An 18,383-nucleotide genomic window follows, 5' to 3' on the forward strand; every position below is an offset into this window, starting at 1 on the left:
ACATTTTATTATTGTTATTTGATGAAAAGCAAAACAAACTAAAGAGTATAGTTTAATATTTGTTTGCAAAACTAACAAAATTTAACAACCATCCCCAGAAGATCACACCAAACTACACCTTTTCAAGATGTAATTGAGAACTTGAAAGTTGTAATTAAGAAAAGTAAGATGTAATTGAGAAATGCAACATGTAATTTAGAAGTCGCAATATGTAATTAAGAAACACAACATGTAATTAAGAAAATTGAAAATGTAATTGAGAAACCCAACATGTAAATACGTAATCGCAATATGTAATTTGAAAAATAAAAGTTGTAATTAAGAAATCGTAATATGTAAATGAATATACATTATTTATAATTGCAAATTCAATGTAAGCTTAAAGGTCATTATAAAAGATCTTATTGGACATGCATTTTAATAACTTAATAATATCAAATTTAGCATTTGTATGCACCAGTAATACAGTAATACAGTAATGGAATTGAAAGATCATTGTGTTATTTGTCAATCCACTATGAATAGAAAGTCTGTTATTAAATTTAATCCGTGCAGGCATTTATTTCACCAAATTTGAACAAAAAGCCTACTACAATGAATAGTAATGAAAGAAACAAAAAAGAGCTGAATATATTAGGAACATTAAGAAACACATCACAAATGGTATATGATATGGTATATGATATGGTATATGAATGGTATCAGATAGTTTGATTGGATGAAACAAACTTTAATCTTTTTTGTAGAAAAACGCAAGAACGTACCAAACAGAGGAAAAGAGCAATAATGAAAATACCTTCTTAAAAGGTGCAAACATACATTTGATTGCAGCTATATCAACAACAAATGTCGTCATGATGGAAACTCGCAGAGAATCATTTAAAGCAGATTCTTGTAACGAGTGGATGTTGACTTTGTATAACCAGTGGGTTACATCCGGGAATCGTTTAGAGGATTTAGTCGTCGTAACAGTCAATGCTCCATGTCACGCTCGTTTGGAAAGGATGCTCGAAAATTCACAGGCTTAGTAGTTACAATTAGGACCCTACAGTCCAATGTTAAACCCAGTGGAAGCTATCTGGTCCAAAATAAAAATAAACGTTAAAAATGTTATTCGCATTCCACCTGTATTTGGTGCTGGGATTATGGAACATCGAATGCAGTGCATTTAGAAAGAATTGTTACTGTTTAAATTTTAATGTAAATAATTATTTGTGTTTTATTTATTATTCATCTGAAATCTCAGTTAAATTTTGTAAAAACAAAAATAAAAGAAAGTTTTAATTGACACCCAATAGGATTTTTCCAGTTATCGCCTAAACTTCAAATGCCTTTTTCATGACTTTATTTTATTGATATTATATTATCATTTCCAGCCTTAAATTACAAAGTATATTAGGACTACAAAATTCAAAATACAAAGAACCTTGTACTCTTTATACTTTTCTCAATTACAACTTTTATCTTCTTAATTACATCTTACGATTTCTTATTTACAAATTTTATGTTCTAAATTACATCTTACGTTTCTCAATAACAACTTTTATCTTCTAAATTACATCTTACATTTCTTAATTAGATCTTTCATGTTCTAAATTACATCTTGCGTTTCTAAATTACAACTTTCATCTTCTCACTTACATTTTATGTTTCTTAATTACAACTTTTAAGTCCTTAATTACATCTTGAAAAGGTGTAGTAAGTGACCAAGGCCGCGGCTAAAATTGAGACTTTTTGCAAACTCAGCCCTGGCAAAATTATAAGATTTAGCAGGGGTTGATAGTCGGGGCTAGAAAAAAATTTATAGTACTTAATATATTATAATTTTATACATACATTTACTATTTACTAAATACTGGCATACATCTATATATTTTAAAACTCGCTGCTAATAAGTTATGAGTTACTTTAAAATTTAGAGAATTAAATTATAATACTAGGGAACATATAACTGAAGACTTAAAAAGATGTAAGCTGTATAAAAAAGGAAAACATGAAGATGGGTAAGAGTTATAAGGCTTTATAGCATGAAGGTACTGATAAAGTAAAAGGATGTAACTTGTTGAATAAAAATTTAGGCAAGAATGAGTTTTGATTTATTGTTATAGAGATGATAGCTTGTTTGAGCATTGATCACTAGTGTATTTGTAGAAAAAAGAAAGATATGCAACCTTACAACAATGGAAGAGTGGCTTAAGTATGGCAGATAAAGCAGGTCTAATAACATTTACAATGTACTTTTAGATTTTGTCTGAAAGTAAGAGGATTGTTATTTGTCAATATAAGAATCCTAACAATATTGCAATGATTTTTTGCAGTAAATAAATGAATTATGTTGTCTAACAAAAATTGTGGATTTTAAGTCCAGAATTTAAATCCATATGCCACTGCAAGCCTTAGGCTGTTACAGAAGAGAGATCAGATTTAAAATCAGCTGCTTGTTCTAAGCAATTAAAAAGTGAAGATTTTTTGTCAAGACAAGAGTATAAGTTGAGTCATCAGCAAATAGAACCACTTTAGATTTCATAAAGATCACTATTGTAGATAAGAAACAATACAGGAGCAAAGAACCTTGTGGTAACCCTTAAAGTTACTCGAAATAAAGAAGAATGTAGGCCTTCAAGAATAACTTTACTACTGCAATTAGAAAAAAATTTGTTTAATAACCTTAAAACCTTTATACAAAGAAAGTATTAAAAGAGTGAAGGCTAATTGTAGGATAGTTGGAGAGTACAAAATGTTTTCTAGAATTTTGAAAATTTGAAACCACTTATTTAGCACCATTTAAAAATTTAGCTAAAGTTAAAGAGAGTTCTGGAGAACACTTTTTAAGAACTATGATGAAAATCTTGTTTGGAGCACAAACTGTAGAAGTGTTTCATTGAGAATCAATTTTAGCATTGGAAGCCAGAGTGATTTCGATGTTTAACAATGGGTTTTTGTTGAATAAAAAAATATTTTTAGGGTTACCCTTGAACATATAACAAGTTCCTTATAAAATAAAATATAAATTCTTTAAAAGTGTATCATGTTGGGTCTCAAATGAAGCGAAACCATATGAAAATTTCAAAAATAATAATTATATTGTAAAAAACTTATTAAAAAAAATTGGTAAAAATGCATGGTTTTCTTTTGTAATGTAAAATATTTATTTATATATAATATATTTATCATTTACAAAATTTTCATATGATATATATATATATATATATATATATATATATATATATATATAAATATATATATATATATATATATATATATATATATATATATATATATATATATATATATATATATATATATATATACCACAAATATATATATATATATATCACAAATATATATATATACATTTATATATATATATATATATATATATATATATATATATATATATATATATATATATATATATATATATATATATATATATACCACAAACTTACATACATTTATCACAAGTACCTTACAACCAGGCTGGAAACTATCCAGACTTATTTCTTTAAATGGTTGATATTCAATTGCTTCAACAGTACTTGAACCATCGGTGATATCAAGCAACAACATTCGTGATGACACTTCTTTCCACTGAAGTTTATTTAATAAATAAAACTTGATTTGATTTTATTTTATACATATAACTATATGTGAAATAAAAGTAATACATAAATTTATTCTGTTGAGTTCATGCTCCTTATCTTACTTTGCCAAAACAAATTAATCAATTTACTATAACCATTTGATATTGTATTTATTAATATTATTAATTATGAATAATATAATTTTTTAAGTAAATAATTATTGTAATTTAAAAGCAACTTTGGTACCTTGTTTTAAAAAATAGGAAAAAAAATTTAAAATCGAGAAAATTCAATCTATCTAAAATAAATAAAATATATATTTACTTTAGCGTCAATAACTGATGCTTTGTCATTTGCTCCTTTGCTAAAGAATTCATTAATATCTTCATTACCTGTATCAACGATTTCTTGTCCTTTAGTCTTTTGTAGCTGTGAATATGCTGAGTGACCTATATCTATTGCAGAATTTACCTAAATTAAAAAAAAAAAGGCTTTTGAGCTTATATTTTTATATACTTGTGTTATTGTAAAATAAGGTAGATTTTTAAAAATTAAACACTTTTTTGTTACTTATTATTTCAAACTTTTTTATTTCAATTTTTTTAGAAATTTAAATTATTATTATTTTTTGCATGTGGATTGTGATTGTAAGTGTATGTATGTATATAAATATATATATATATATATATATATATATATATATATATATATATATATATATATATATATATATATATATATACATATATACATATATATATATATATATATATATATATATATATATATATATATATATATATATATATATATATACAAACAAAAAACATAAACAAACTGTTACAATAACATAAAATTACTGTAGAATGAGTTCAGACTTGATAAAAAATCTAACTAAAAAACAAACAAAAAAGCCATTATATTTTAATAGGCTCCTGTGTCAAATAAAGATAGCAAGAATTTCATTGAATGCTGACACTGAGATACAATTTCATTTTTTTTATTCAGCAGGCTTATCCGTGATATGATAAAAACACATAATTTTTATTAAGACAAAGGTAGTACATTTTAGTTATTAGATTAATAATTTTTTATTTTATAATACGGTATTTTAGTTAAAATAGTGATTGACTAATGCCAAAGTACACTTTTCCACTATGCCCATAATCACTGGAACTTACAGTTGCTTGATAAACAATATTATTGGACAAACACTTATTATTCAATGAACAAAATGCTTTATCTAGGCAGTTACATTGCTTTTTATTTGATTGTCATTGTGGAAAACTTTGCAATTATGTGAATTTATGATGGACTTTAGGTTGGGCATTGACATCTAGCTAATCTTAAAAGAATTTCAATTGAATATCTTATGTTGCTTGTGTGGCTGGCTACATAATATTTCCTGTTTTTGTTTTGACATTTATGTTGTATGGCGAGTTATACCAAATTATATTATGTTTGGAGGGTGGTTATAGTTAGATCGTTTATAATGTTCTAACTATAACCACCCTCTATATACTTAGTTGATCATCTGGTTTACAAGATGATTGGAATGTATCATTATTTAGATTTAACGTAATATTGAGGTAATTAATAATTTTTGGTGATTACTAGATTTTTACTTATAAAAATTTTATATGCTCTTTGATCTAATTCATTTGCTGACTATTTTTGTTTTTAAATATGAATTAGCAGTAATTTTATCAAAAAGTAACTTTGTCAAAAATCAATTGTGAACTTAAAAATAATTATTTCAAATATTCTTGCAGCCTAGAATAATAAAAGCATAAGCTTATAATTTAGAATAGACCAACTTGAATTAAAGTCAATATTTGTTTTTTTTTATTTAAGTTTAAATCAATATGTTTATTGACAGTATTGAATTGAAAGTACATTAATAAACTATGCTTTTTGATAAGCAATTTAAATTTACAGTCTCTTAGATTGTTATATTTTTGTTTATTAATTTTATTATTATTTAAATTTTTGATACTCACAATTCTTAACAACTTTTATTTGTCAACAGCAACAACATTTACCCCTTAACAGCAAAAATTTAAACCAAAACAATTACTTTTAAATAGTGATAAGAATTTGCCAGAAGTTTTTAATTATGGAAAATTTCTAGAAATTTTCAAAAAAAAGATAAGCTATTTTAAAAAGTAGTGGGTAAAATTTTATTTCCTATTTAGGTTATTTTAATGAACAATTTTATGGCAAAATATTGTGAAGATTAAACATTTTAGAAAAAACTCTGTAAAATTTTTTTTTTTTTTTTGCAATTTTGTTGCATTTTTGTTGCATTTTTTTATTGTAAATATAGGTTGAAACTATCATGATTTTTTTTCAAAATTTTCAAAAAATTGTCTCACCCTGTTAATTGCTTTGCGTAATAAAGTTCAGCCAAATTTAACATAATTTGCGCCCCCCCCCATTTCTAAAAGGGGAGGGGGATTTGTAAATATCTATTAAATAAGTTACAAGTTACACAAGTTACAAAAAACCATAAAATTGTCATTAAAAAGACTTGTTGAATATTTACAGAATTTTACAATTTTTTCTTGATTCAACGACGCTATTGGTTAATGGAAGGCAAACCGTAAACTAACATTTCTTTCTAGCAAAGTTGATGCTGTTTTAACACACAACTTTTATAAAAAAAAAATTATATGTAATCTTTACACATGAAACTAAAAAAGACATCATTATAAGCATGTGTATATACTTCCTATTTGAGATTTTATTGCTTTAAAACACCATAAAAAAAGTAACATTTTTTTAATCTATATAATATTGTCCTTTGTAAAACTCATTTGTGAGTCTGCTAGATCTTTTCAAATATTAAAAAAGTTTAACAAAGTTGCTAAACAAACCAATAAAGTTTTTGGACAGGAACAGGAACATATCTTATAAATAAATTATAAAGAAGTGTTTATGCAACCTAAATTAGGTCAAAAACTGTCTTGATATATTTGCAAACTTTAATTTTTAATTTTATACATATATAGCCCCTATAACTTAAACTTTAAAAAGATTTATATATATATATATATATATATATATATATATATATATATATATATATATATATATATATATATATATATATATATATATATATATATATATATATATATATATCAACCCTCAGAATTAGAATTGAAATTCAGAAAGCCGACCTAACTGCTGACCTAAAGTGTTTGAGGTCAGCAAATAATCCTTGACCTCATATCTATGTTTTATGGTGAAACCTTTGTTTTACATTTATTCTGCCGACCAGATGCCAACCTCACACAGATTAAGGTCAGCAAATTATTGCCGACCTTATTTTTCCTAATTCCGGGGGTTGAAATATATATATAAACTTTCTTAAAGGTTAAGTTATAGGGACTAAAAGCCAAATATGTCTTTATCATTCTAGACATTGAATGATTTTAATAAATTTTGTGTAAACATTTGGTTAATTACCTGCAATGCAAATAATCCATTTAATGTATGTGTTCCTTTATTTAAAGAAGATGGAAGAACTCCCTCTGCAACTTCTCTCAAGTCAGCCATTAGCCATTGCTCATAAAGAATGCTGAACAGCTCATGTTTCAGTGGCAATTTCTAAATTGCATGCATTTTTACTATTACTCATTGGCACACATTTAAGTAATTAAATTGTTAAAGAGGTTTAAGAGCCTCAACAGATAAAAATAAAAAATATATATCAGTCTTCTTTGTTTAACAAGCGCTTTCGCGCTCTTGCAATATTGCGCTCGCCCACACACCCGCTAATACTACGGTTGACACTTTTTTAAACGCTCTCCAAAAAATTTCAAGCGTGTTTTTAAATTGCAACAAATCTTTTTTCTTAATGAAATTCTCATTAAAAATACAAAAAACAAATTTTTTTTTAAATTGCGCACGCCAGACAAATAATTACTGTCTGGCCAGTGCTTTTTCGTTGCGCTGGTAGTAAATTTTAAATGGAGAAGACTGATATATATATATATATATATATATATATATACATATATATATATATATATATATATATATATATATATATATATATATATATATATATATATATATATATATATATATATATATATTTAGATAAAAATTTTTTTGTTATTCTCATTAACTATGAAACTAGCTGAGATCAGACCCGTAAAAATACGAATCTTTGTAAGTCTATTCCAAACCGAACTTTTCTATACTTTTCCATTAAATATCCTAGCTTTCCGAATCCATAAAATACGGGTCTTTACCAAACCTACCATTTCTATACATATCTATTCCACACCGATTATTTATATACCTATTCCTTATTTACTTCAATATTTTTTAGTAAAACAATTTATTCTGAAAAAAACTTTAAGAGCAAAAAACTTAACATGCGCACCTTTTCCGCATACATAGAGCTTATGAGAGACTTATAATTAGGTTTGTTTTTCTGCTAAATCCATTTCATTAATAGCTCAGTGGCTAAGTACACTGCCATCAGTTTTGTTTTGGGGGATTTAAGACCTCCCCTCAGCATAATAAATTTTGAAATTTTTTCAATTTTGCTTATATATTTATAGCAAAAAAATAATAATATAGCAAAAAAGATTTCCAAAATTTAAAATAAATTTTTAAATTTTCTCATTTTATAGATATAAAATAAGCGATTATTCCATATAATGCCTGCCAACTCAACATATGCTAAAGATGTTTACACTTACAGATGTTTGTGCGTAATGCTATACAAATGGGACCAAGAAGATCTTAGACCACTAAAACATAGTCATAAAAAAAAAATTCATTCTTATGATTATGATTAAAAACTAAAGAATGATATTAAACGCTAATCTAAAAGTTAAGCCAAAAAATTTTGCGCATTGATGTCAGTTTGTGGCAAAATTAACCTTTATGCGTCAAGTTTCCTTTTGCATTTATCTTACATTTTTAAATTAATTTTAATTATGTTGCACACAATGCACAAAAATACATGAGCGCAACAAAGTTTAAAAAAAAATTAGCTTATAATAAAATTAAAAAATGATTTATATGTTTTTTTGCACATGCCAATGCACTATACTTAAAATTTTTAAGCGCACTGAACTGCAATTACTTTTAAATTTTTTCAAATAGTGACTTTTGTTAAGAGCTTTTAAATTTTGCATCAAATTATCTCATTTCAACATATTCGTTGTATCATCCATACTGCAGCCGTTTTTCAAAACGCCTTAATGTAAAAAAATCAATTTTGACTTTTTTACAAAATAAGCTAACTACTAATAATTTTTTTTTAATTGCGTTTTTCTCAAAATAGGTAATAAGATGTTTTGAAATATGGCTGCAGCATACATTTATAGTAAAAAAATAAATGTAGCATATAAAACTTTTAATTGTTAAAAGAAAATTTTAAATTTTTTTCTAGCAACGAGCTTTTTTTTTTTGCCTCCACACCAGCACCTTCTGGAGTAGCGGGACTGACTTATTAAGTTTCAGACAATTTTTTTCAGACCATCCGTAGCTTATTAGGACTAATTACCTGAGCACATTAATAACATAAGTATCTCAATCTCGAAGAAGCTCAGCGCGCAATCAACTCGGCCACACTGGCACGTTGTTAAGCAAAAAAATTTTAAACTATATAATGATTTTTTTAACGGGAATAAATGTTATAGATCAAAATTAAGGAGAGCTTGACGCAATGCAATTTTCTAGTGAAAATTAAACTTTAAAACTTGATATGATGTTTGTAGTTCAAGACTTGTGCAGCCTCTTGTTTTTACTTTATAAATACACCAGAGCTTTATAACATGGGTATACTGGTATAAAACATCAACTCTAAAATGCCTGTTTAGAGAAATCAATTGTTTAGACTTTCTTCCAATTTTAAACTTTTAAAAATTTTTGTTGCATAACATAAATTCAGCAGGATACCAGAATGTAAAATATCCAGCATTTTAGGCCAAATATTGTCTTTGGTATGCCTCTACTTGTAAATGCAATGAAAGGTTTTTTAAGAAAAAGTGGCCCTCTTGGACTGTTGAAGGTAAATATTTGAAAACAACCATATCAAAAAGTGTCAGCAAAAAACCTCTGGTTGAGATGGTTCATGGCGAACTTTATAAAAACTTGCTCTATTTGGCATGGAATGAACTAAACTAAATTTGACATTAATTATTGTCTTGAACAACTCTTTAGACAACTTTTTTTTTTCTAACAAATTAAGTCTTTACTAATTTTAACTTTGCTTCTTATTCCCAAGAAAGCATATGCAATATAAGAAAAGAAAAAGAAAAAAAAAAGTTTAAATTGATATCCAATATGGCATTATGATAGGGAATAGTAAAAATACATAACAAGCAACAGGCATTGAACTTTACTCTAAAGCTAACAAGTAACCCTAAATTATAGCTAACTAACTAAGACAAATAGCTTGGCATAATTGTTAAAGAGACTGGTTATTGTTAATTAAAAAAACCTAAAATGGTTACTAATGGTTATCTAAAATTCTAAAAACAATTTTTTATAAGTCAAATTGGACCAAAAAAAAAGAGTGCCCAACAATTTAATTGAAATAAAACTGTTTTATGTTTATACAATTACATGCTTCAATCAACTCTTTAACCAACCAGGCTTAGCACACATTTGCAGTTGTTTTTTTTCACTCTACACAACTAATTTTAATATTTTATTCTCGTTTAATTATTGTTCTTTGTTGCCAGTCTTTTAACACAACTAAATAGTTACAAAGATAAATAAAAGGAACTTAAGTGAAAAGTTGTGTAATTAGAAGGGAGAAAGTATATAAAAGCTGCATGAAGATATGTATCGCAAAGATACTCCACTGTGGATACTGATATCCAATACTGTTAATGTTGGTGGAGTAGTTTGTTGTCTGGTATGATTTATGCAAAGAAGCTCTGTTCCAATGATGATAAATATGCATGTAACTTAGGGTGGCCCTTTAAAAATTTTAAAAAAACATCAACTCTTTCCCTTTTAAAACACGAATGTGGGTCTCAAAAAAAAATTAAATTTCAACAAAAAAAAATCATTTAAAAAAAGAGTGAAAAAAATAATTTTATTTTATGTTAAAAAATATTTTTAATAATAAAACAATAAAACTTTAAATAATAAACTCTATTTAAAATGATTATTATTTTTGAAATTTTTATGTAACTTTGTTTTTTTTAAGACTCAGGTTGACATAAAACAACTTTTTTTTCTTTTACTAATATTAAGGACACAATGATGCTTATTTATTATCATTTTTATCCTTGATTTCAGCTGGACATGTTTGGTGGTAGAGGCAGTATTCACATTTTTTTTTAGAACACATCATTTTTTATGTATCTTTTATTTAAGAAAACTGGCCCTTTTACTGTTGCTCAAGCCTTTAGTTTAATTTAACTGTTAATATGCTTTATAAAAAATATGAAAGATAGACCAATATATAATTCTTGGACTATATCAAGTTTAGTGAGATGTGTCTTGGCAACTGGTGCATATAATGCGCCAGCAAATCCATGCGGCTTTTTACAAGACTAATATAAACCATTTTCAGCAATTCTTTTAATAATCTGAAACTATCGTGATTCAAATTCACATGATAGTTTTCTAACAAGTGAATTGAAAAGTTGAGGATTAAATCCATCTCTTTGTGGAATATTTCTAATTATGGGCCTCCAAAATTAGATTACTTTTAACTTGTTGATGTCTTTACAGTAGTTTTTGAACCATGCTTGAGTTTTGAAGCTTCAGTTCATTTTTATTAATTCAATCATTAAATAGTGGCATTGAACTGTGTTACATGCTTTTAACAAGTCAATTAGAAAGACTCCACCCTATTTGCCTTCATCTATGCATTTATACCAATAATCAGTGTCTAAAAGTAATGCAGTCTCACAACTTGAGTTTTATTGAAATCCAATTTGTTCATGAGGTATATTGACATTTTCATCATTAAATTCATTTAACTGATTTATTTGAAAACTCTAGCGAATACAGGTTATACAGAAATCAGTCTGTAGTTCATTGGATGTTCACATCAGTACATTGGATGTTCATATCAGTTCATTGGATCTTCTTTGCTTACTTTACCTTTCCAGACTGCAGTATCATATTTTTTCCAGACTGTTTTTTTTTTCTAACTAGAAGGAAATTTACTATTTGACAGTGAGCTCTTGAGATACTAGTGAGGAGCATTCTCTTCAGCTAAGCTTTTTAACACAAACCCAGAAATTTCATCCTATCCTGCAGCACCATTATTTCTTATATTTTTAAGGATTTTAAAAGTAATGTAGTTTTTTAATGGTTTGAAGCTATCATTTTTGTCACATTAAAGGTGATTTATCATTTGATTTCAAAATTATGCATTGGATAGTTTTTTAAGGAGCTACTTTATCTAAAATCTGAGTGAATACCTTTCCCCAGTTTTCAATAATTTATCTAGGTCTTTAACATCATTTTCACCTACTGGAGAGTGTTAAATGATCTTGAGTTTTTTATAAGAAAATTTTTGAAACTTGGTGCTATTTTATTATTTTTCTTTAAAAAAAAAAAGGGAGAGGTATTTCTCAAAAATATTTGGAAGAGCAACCCTAATATAATTGCTTATATATCAAAATGTAAAAATTTAAACAGCACACAATAATGTACTCTATTAATGGAAAATTAGATACTAAGTCAATAAATATTGCTGTGTTTTTGTAGCTGTTTTTTGTAGGTTTGAAAGCATAAGAGTAAAAAAAGTTAAAAACTATTCAATTCTAATACAAAATAATATCAATTTAATACCTTGTGCTCTTCTTGAACCCATTCAATACATGCTTCAATCCAAATTTTCTGCACTCTGATACTTTTATTAAGGAGAAATTCGTAACAAGATGATGTATAACTCTCCATTGTATGATTAACTTTTGTAAAGTTAAGTACAAAAACCAAAATAACATATATGTGGTAATTTTTCAAAATATTTTTTTTTAACTGTGAAATATATTTATCAAAAAAAAGTTGCTGAAAATTTGGCAAATAAGACAATTCAGATATTGAAATCTTTAAAAAACATTGCTTTTAAAGTCTTTCATTTTTAAAGTTAAACTCCTGACTTCAAGACAAATAGTATATCTATGAAAGTTTGAATACATACATACATGCACACTTACATACACACATACATACATACACACATACATACATACATACATACATACATACATACATACATACATACATACATACATACATACATACATACATACATACATACATACATACATACATACATACATACATACATACATACATACATACATACATAACTATCAGAGCACACATAGATTGGCAGTCTGACATCATGCATATGTAGATACAACCTGGGTTGAAAATAAAAAATGTATGCAAAGAAAAAAAGAAATATTAAAAACTTGTTCATATTTTTAAAATAAGATTAAATTAGGAATTAAAAAGCAGTATTAATTCATATTTACATCTTCAAATCAATCAATACATACTTCACTTAATTTTTTTCACTCTGATATTTTTATTAAGGAGAAGTTCATAACAAGATGCTGTATAGCTATATGATTAATACCTGCTCCTGTTCCCAACGCAAAGACTAAGACCTGCTCCTGTTCCTAATGCCGCAGCTAATGCAGCATATTATACTAAACTTAAATTCATTGACAGGTTTAAAGTTTCATTGAATATTCTTTTAACATTTAAAAGTTCATGTAAAATTTCTGCCCTGCCCAAAATAAGGGGATTGTAAATGTCACTTCGTCATAGTTTTTGAAGACTAAATGATTATTAAATAAAATATTTATTTAATAACTGCTGTTAAATTGGGGGTGGTAGTGTAAACTTTTTAGGGTATTTTTGTTCCCAGACTCCAATAACCAGAATTTTTAGCAAAACATTTAACCTTTTTTAGCAAAACATTCAACATAGTATGAACATACTTAAGTTTGGAGCTTGCACAATGCCTGAAAGTGTTATATAAGAAACATAAAAAAATTCTGGATAAGACCTTGACATGAACTTATGTTTGGATTTCAATGAAACTCAAGTTGTGAGACTGCATTACTTTCAGGCACTGATTATTAGAGTAAATGCATAGATGAAGGCAGAATTTACATATTAAAAAAATCATTAAGGAAAATTGTTTTTTCATTCCTATTTTAATTTTTTTTTCTTTAATATATATATAAAAGGCTGTAACACACACATTTTATTATTACTATTATTTTTTTTATTGTCATTTTGTATACTGTATCATAAAAAAAAGTTATAACCTCTTTAACTTTGAAAAAATTCGAAAAAATAGCAAAGTAAAGTTTACTGCAATACTTTTTATTCATCAGCAAGTCTTCACAGGTTAGTTTTCTGATTACCTTTTGTTGTTTACAATAAATGGGCAAAAAGTATAAGCTTAATACATTTTTTATTATTTTTCTAAGACACCCAATTTTCAACTAATTTGAGACTTGTAAATTTTTCTACCATATTCTATAAATCAAAAATTAACAGTAAATAGAACCATTAGGCACAGCTATATAAAAATGCAAATATTTTTAATGTGATATGGTCAAACAAAAATAACAGGGAATTTTATAATCCTATTTTTCAATTATCAGGACTGAAAGAATTCTCGAATACTTATAAATATAGTTTTCCAACCTGCCAGCTGACTCATGTAAGAAGTGCAACCCATATTAGGACATAACTTAAGGAGAGAAAGCTGTGGTTGGTTGCTCTCCCTCTAATCTGTTTTTATAGTGGACAAAAAAGGCACAGTAGCTATTTAGAGTCCTGGATCATTTTTTAAATGACACTTTAAAAATAATTTTAGGCAAGCCTAAATTTGTTTATTTAAATTTTATATTTTGTTGATAAGGCTGCTAATCAGGGGTGATTCTATGAGGGGTGTATATATAGTCTATTAGTCAAGCACTTGACACATTACAGTCAAGAGATTTTTAGTTTGAGGATCCTTTTTTTTAGAAAGCAGTCAGCACTTAGTAGGGATTCCCCCCCCCCCTTATTTTATTCCTAGAACTGCCCCTGTTGCTAATATTTCAATGCATAAGTAGGACAGTGAGCTCACACATTACTGGTAGCATGAAGTAAAACAAGATGAATCAAATCATTGTAATATTGATTTAATGTTTTATTTAAATAAATAATATTTATTTAAAAATACAATGATTTGATATATCTTTTTGCAAATGTGTGTGTGTTTGAGTGTGTGTGTGTGTGTGTGTGTGTGTGTGTGTGTGTTTGTATTTGATAAAAAATATTGTTACCATAATGGTATCAAAACTAAAAACACAACAGTTTTAAAATTTAAAATGTATTAACAATAAATATTTAGCAGCAGTCGAGATACAAGATGTCTTTCTCCTTAATAATTTATTAAAACATTATAAACATCATAAATACTATGAAAAAAATAATTAAAAAAAATAATAATCATTTAGTCAAAATAGATTTATAATAAAAAAAATTAATTTAAAAAAACAAAAGATTTAAATTGCTGCCATGCATTTTTTATTAAATCAATTTGTTATTTTATAGAATATATCAAAAGTTGTTAAGTCAGATAACAAACTCTAATTTAAACTCTTTAAGTGAATCTAAAGTAATTAAAACAAACTACTTTCATTAAACATTTTTATATTTTATTATTTGAAAAAAAATCCTAAAAATTATTTCAACTACGGATTTCTCCAACTCAGATTACTCTGGATATGTAAACTGGGTATATATTTAAAAAGTTAACTTTTAAAAAATATTTTTGATTGCTCTCAACTTAAATAAAAGTAAACTTTAAACAAACTAATATGTTGCTTAATCTATATAAAGCATTTCATTTTTTTGTTACTTGCTTTTCTGGTTTGCTTTTGACTTTACTTCCTTGAAAAACATTTGAAGCAGCCATCAGATTCTCAATATATTGACCAAGAATTTGATTTTCTGATTTCAGTTTTGTATTCTCATCTTTCACTGCATCAACTCGTTGTGAAAGATCATCAAGTGTATTTTGCAATTGAAATACTTGTTGAATTAATCTAGACTTTTCTTCTAAGTCATCCGAATCTAATGAACTTGAAGTTTGGATAGGTTTTTGATTTTTATGAGTACTAGTGAATTTTTTAGTATTTTCATCATCTGATGACAGTGAAATGCTTTCCATTTTATTTCTTTTATTTTTTTATCTTCATTAAGAAAAAAAAATGAATCATAAGATAACATGTTATCTTATTTATTATTATGTTATCTTATATTTTATATAGTTTACTGTTACTGTACAGTAACAGTAAACTATATAAAATAATAATACGTATAATACAAAAGTAACAATAATTTAAACAGCAATTGGAAAAAGTAATATTTATAAATTTTTTACATTTAAAAATCCAATACTAATATAATTTTTAAGAATTTAAAAAAAACTTCATGTAAAAATAAAATTTAATAAAAGTTTTTTATTATTTACTTTTTATAACTATTTTTATTTTAACTTCTTTTTATTATTATAAAAGTATATATGTATGTATATATGTATGTATATATGTATTAATATATATATATATATATATATATATATATATATATATATATATATATATATATATATATATATATATATATATATATATATTAAGCATATTATTAATATGCTTAATATATATATATATATATATATATATATATATATATATATATATATATATATATATATATATATATATATATATATATATATATATCTGTGTGTGATTACTTCTACTGGAGAAAATATTATTATTATTATTTATTTGCCTCGCTTTAGTCCCGCTAATCTCCGAGTTTCAAAGTACGGAGTCCAAGATATCCGACCACTGGTATTTTAGTCCGACAAATGATATTTTAGTCCGAGTTTTTGACTAAATCTTTTTCATAACTTTCACGCCTCCTTCCTTAGCGATGTTATAAAACTTGCCTAGAGGTGGCGTTAAATCACAAACTTAACGAGGGAGAGAAGGATCGTAAGGTTTTTTCTTTTGCTTCTTAAAAAAAATAAAAACAAAGCGCTTTCAACTAATTGGTAGCGATGCTCTGAAAAATAATAAGCTTTATCTTCAGACTGTATCTTTTTGTATCAATTCCTTGTAATAATAAAAAAACGTTTGTTTTCCTGAAAGTTACTGTGAAAAAAATGATCAAGATTAGAAATATTTTATTTTATTTTATTTGGGTGCCCAAAGAAGCTCATACAGTCTTATCACAGAGCATCGCGAATTAGGTTTTAATTGGAAGCTTACGCCTCCTTCCAAACCGATGTCGCATAACTTTCCCAAAGGTGGGGTTTGAGCCAGGGATCCTATGTTTCTGAGGCAAGTGCGCTACCACTGCGCCACGGCCGCTATAATAATATAAGCTGCACAAGAAAGAAAAATTCATAGAGCGAGGCTTTTTCTTTCTTGTGCAGGTAAAAGCGAAGGTAGAGCGAGGCTCGACTTTAAACCAAAGAGAAGAAATATAAGCTTCGATTCTTGCCTGAATCCAGGGGATTATAACAGAGTCGCAATTATTAACTGAGAGACGAAAGACATAAGGCCAAGGATTATTACGAAAATAATCACAAATCCTATTCAGTATAAAAACATATCTTAATTAATTGCGCAACTTTTTTTTTTATTAACGAAATTTTATTAACGAAATTATTTTATTAATAAATTTTTTTTTAATTTTTTAAAACGGAAAGTCTTTTTTGTCAAGCTGTGTTGATATTGGCTGGATCAAAAATTAAACTACAAGTCTTAAAGAATATGTTTGAAAGTATAACGCCATGGTTTCTACTCATATTAGAAAATAAGCATCATTAGATTGCACAAAAAAAAAGAATTTAGCTGTTTTACAAAATATAGCATATACTACCTTTATATTAAATTTTACTTATATATTTTCTATATTTCTATATATTTTAGAGACCCTTTGCAATTTGTAGGTAATGCACTTTCTAACTCTTATAAGTTATAAAATAACAAACATTCTTCATTATTTATGTAAAAATGCCATCTTTTATATAAATGCTCTAATGCATTAAAAACACGACTAATTTCACCATTATTTTCTAAAGTGTTTTTGATTCGATAATAAAATATGTAATATATGATTTTGAGTTTTTTAAACTGTTTTTCTAAAGGATCAGTGTTAAATAATCCAAGCAAAACTTGTTTATAATTTAAAGGCAAAAGCAACTTTGATAATTTGATCCACTAGATCATTGTAAATATGATAGACTTTTCTCCTTTTAATTGGTTTTGGGAACACACCTTTATATAGAATTTTGATACAGATTGCTTACAATTTTTGATTAGTAATCAATCTGTCTTAAATTTTTTGATATTGGCCTAATTTACCTTGTTAAAATCAAAAATTATAAATACAACATGACTACCTGCTCCTTTTATGGCAGATAAAAGTTAGTTTGTTTAATAAGTAAACTTGAATCAATTTTATGTATTTTACATAAAAAGCTGGATCCACCAAAGTAAACACTATAAAACCTAAATCAGTATTTCCAAGATTGTTAGATGCTTTATGTATGGTTATCATGAGAGTGTATGTCATTGCTATGTTACAGTACCCCCATGGTACTGTAGTATAGTTTAGTTAAAAGTCATCATCTAATAGAAGAATACAACTTTAAGTGTAATGTCTGATAAATTTAAAAAATCCGTTTATAGATATATATCCTCATCAATAGGTTTTACTTTAAAAGTGTAACATTGTTAATGCTGTTATGCTAGGAAGTTTTAAGCC

At 26.3% G+C, this 18,383-nt stretch overlaps 2 protein-coding genes across 3 annotated transcripts in view; both read right to left on the reverse strand.

Annotated features, from left to right (window-relative positions):
- Positions 1-12,556, reverse strand: part of LOC101241686 (recQ-mediated genome instability protein 1) — a 29,113-nt gene extending 16,557 nt beyond the window's left edge. For both annotated transcript variants that reach the window (XM_065793183.1, XM_065793182.1), the window contains exons 1-4: positions 12,372-12,556; positions 7,056-7,196; positions 3,909-4,055; positions 3,469-3,591 (exon numbers count right to left, since the gene is read on the reverse strand). In XM_065793183.1, coding sequence (XP_065649255.1) covers positions 3,469-3,591; positions 3,909-4,055; positions 7,056-7,196; positions 12,372-12,479 — 519 coding nt within the window. In that variant the 5' untranslated portion in view covers positions 12,480-12,556. The remainder of the gene's footprint in view (positions 1-3,468; positions 3,592-3,908; positions 4,056-7,055; positions 7,197-12,371) is intronic.
- A 2,885-nt stretch (positions 12,557-15,441) lies between these two features.
- On the reverse strand, positions 15,442-15,768 carry LOC101241767 (short coiled-coil protein B). The gene has a single exon (XM_065794455.1). The coding sequence runs from the start codon at positions 15,766-15,768 to the stop codon at positions 15,442-15,444; it is 327 nt and encodes a 108-aa protein (XP_065650527.1).
- Between the last annotated feature and the right edge of the window lie 2,615 nt (positions 15,769-18,383).

This window comes from Hydra vulgaris, chromosome 03 (genome assembly GCF_038396675.1).
Source record: "Hydra vulgaris chromosome 03, alternate assembly HydraT2T_AEP".
NCBI lineage: Eukaryota > Metazoa > Cnidaria > Hydrozoa > Anthoathecata > Hydridae > Hydra > Hydra vulgaris.

What these genes read in the sequence shown, in the direction of transcription:
- LOC101241767 (XM_065794455.1), bottom strand. Translation starts at nt 15,768, where the DNA reads ATGGAAAGCATTTCACTGTCATCAGATGATGAAAATACTAAAAAATTC.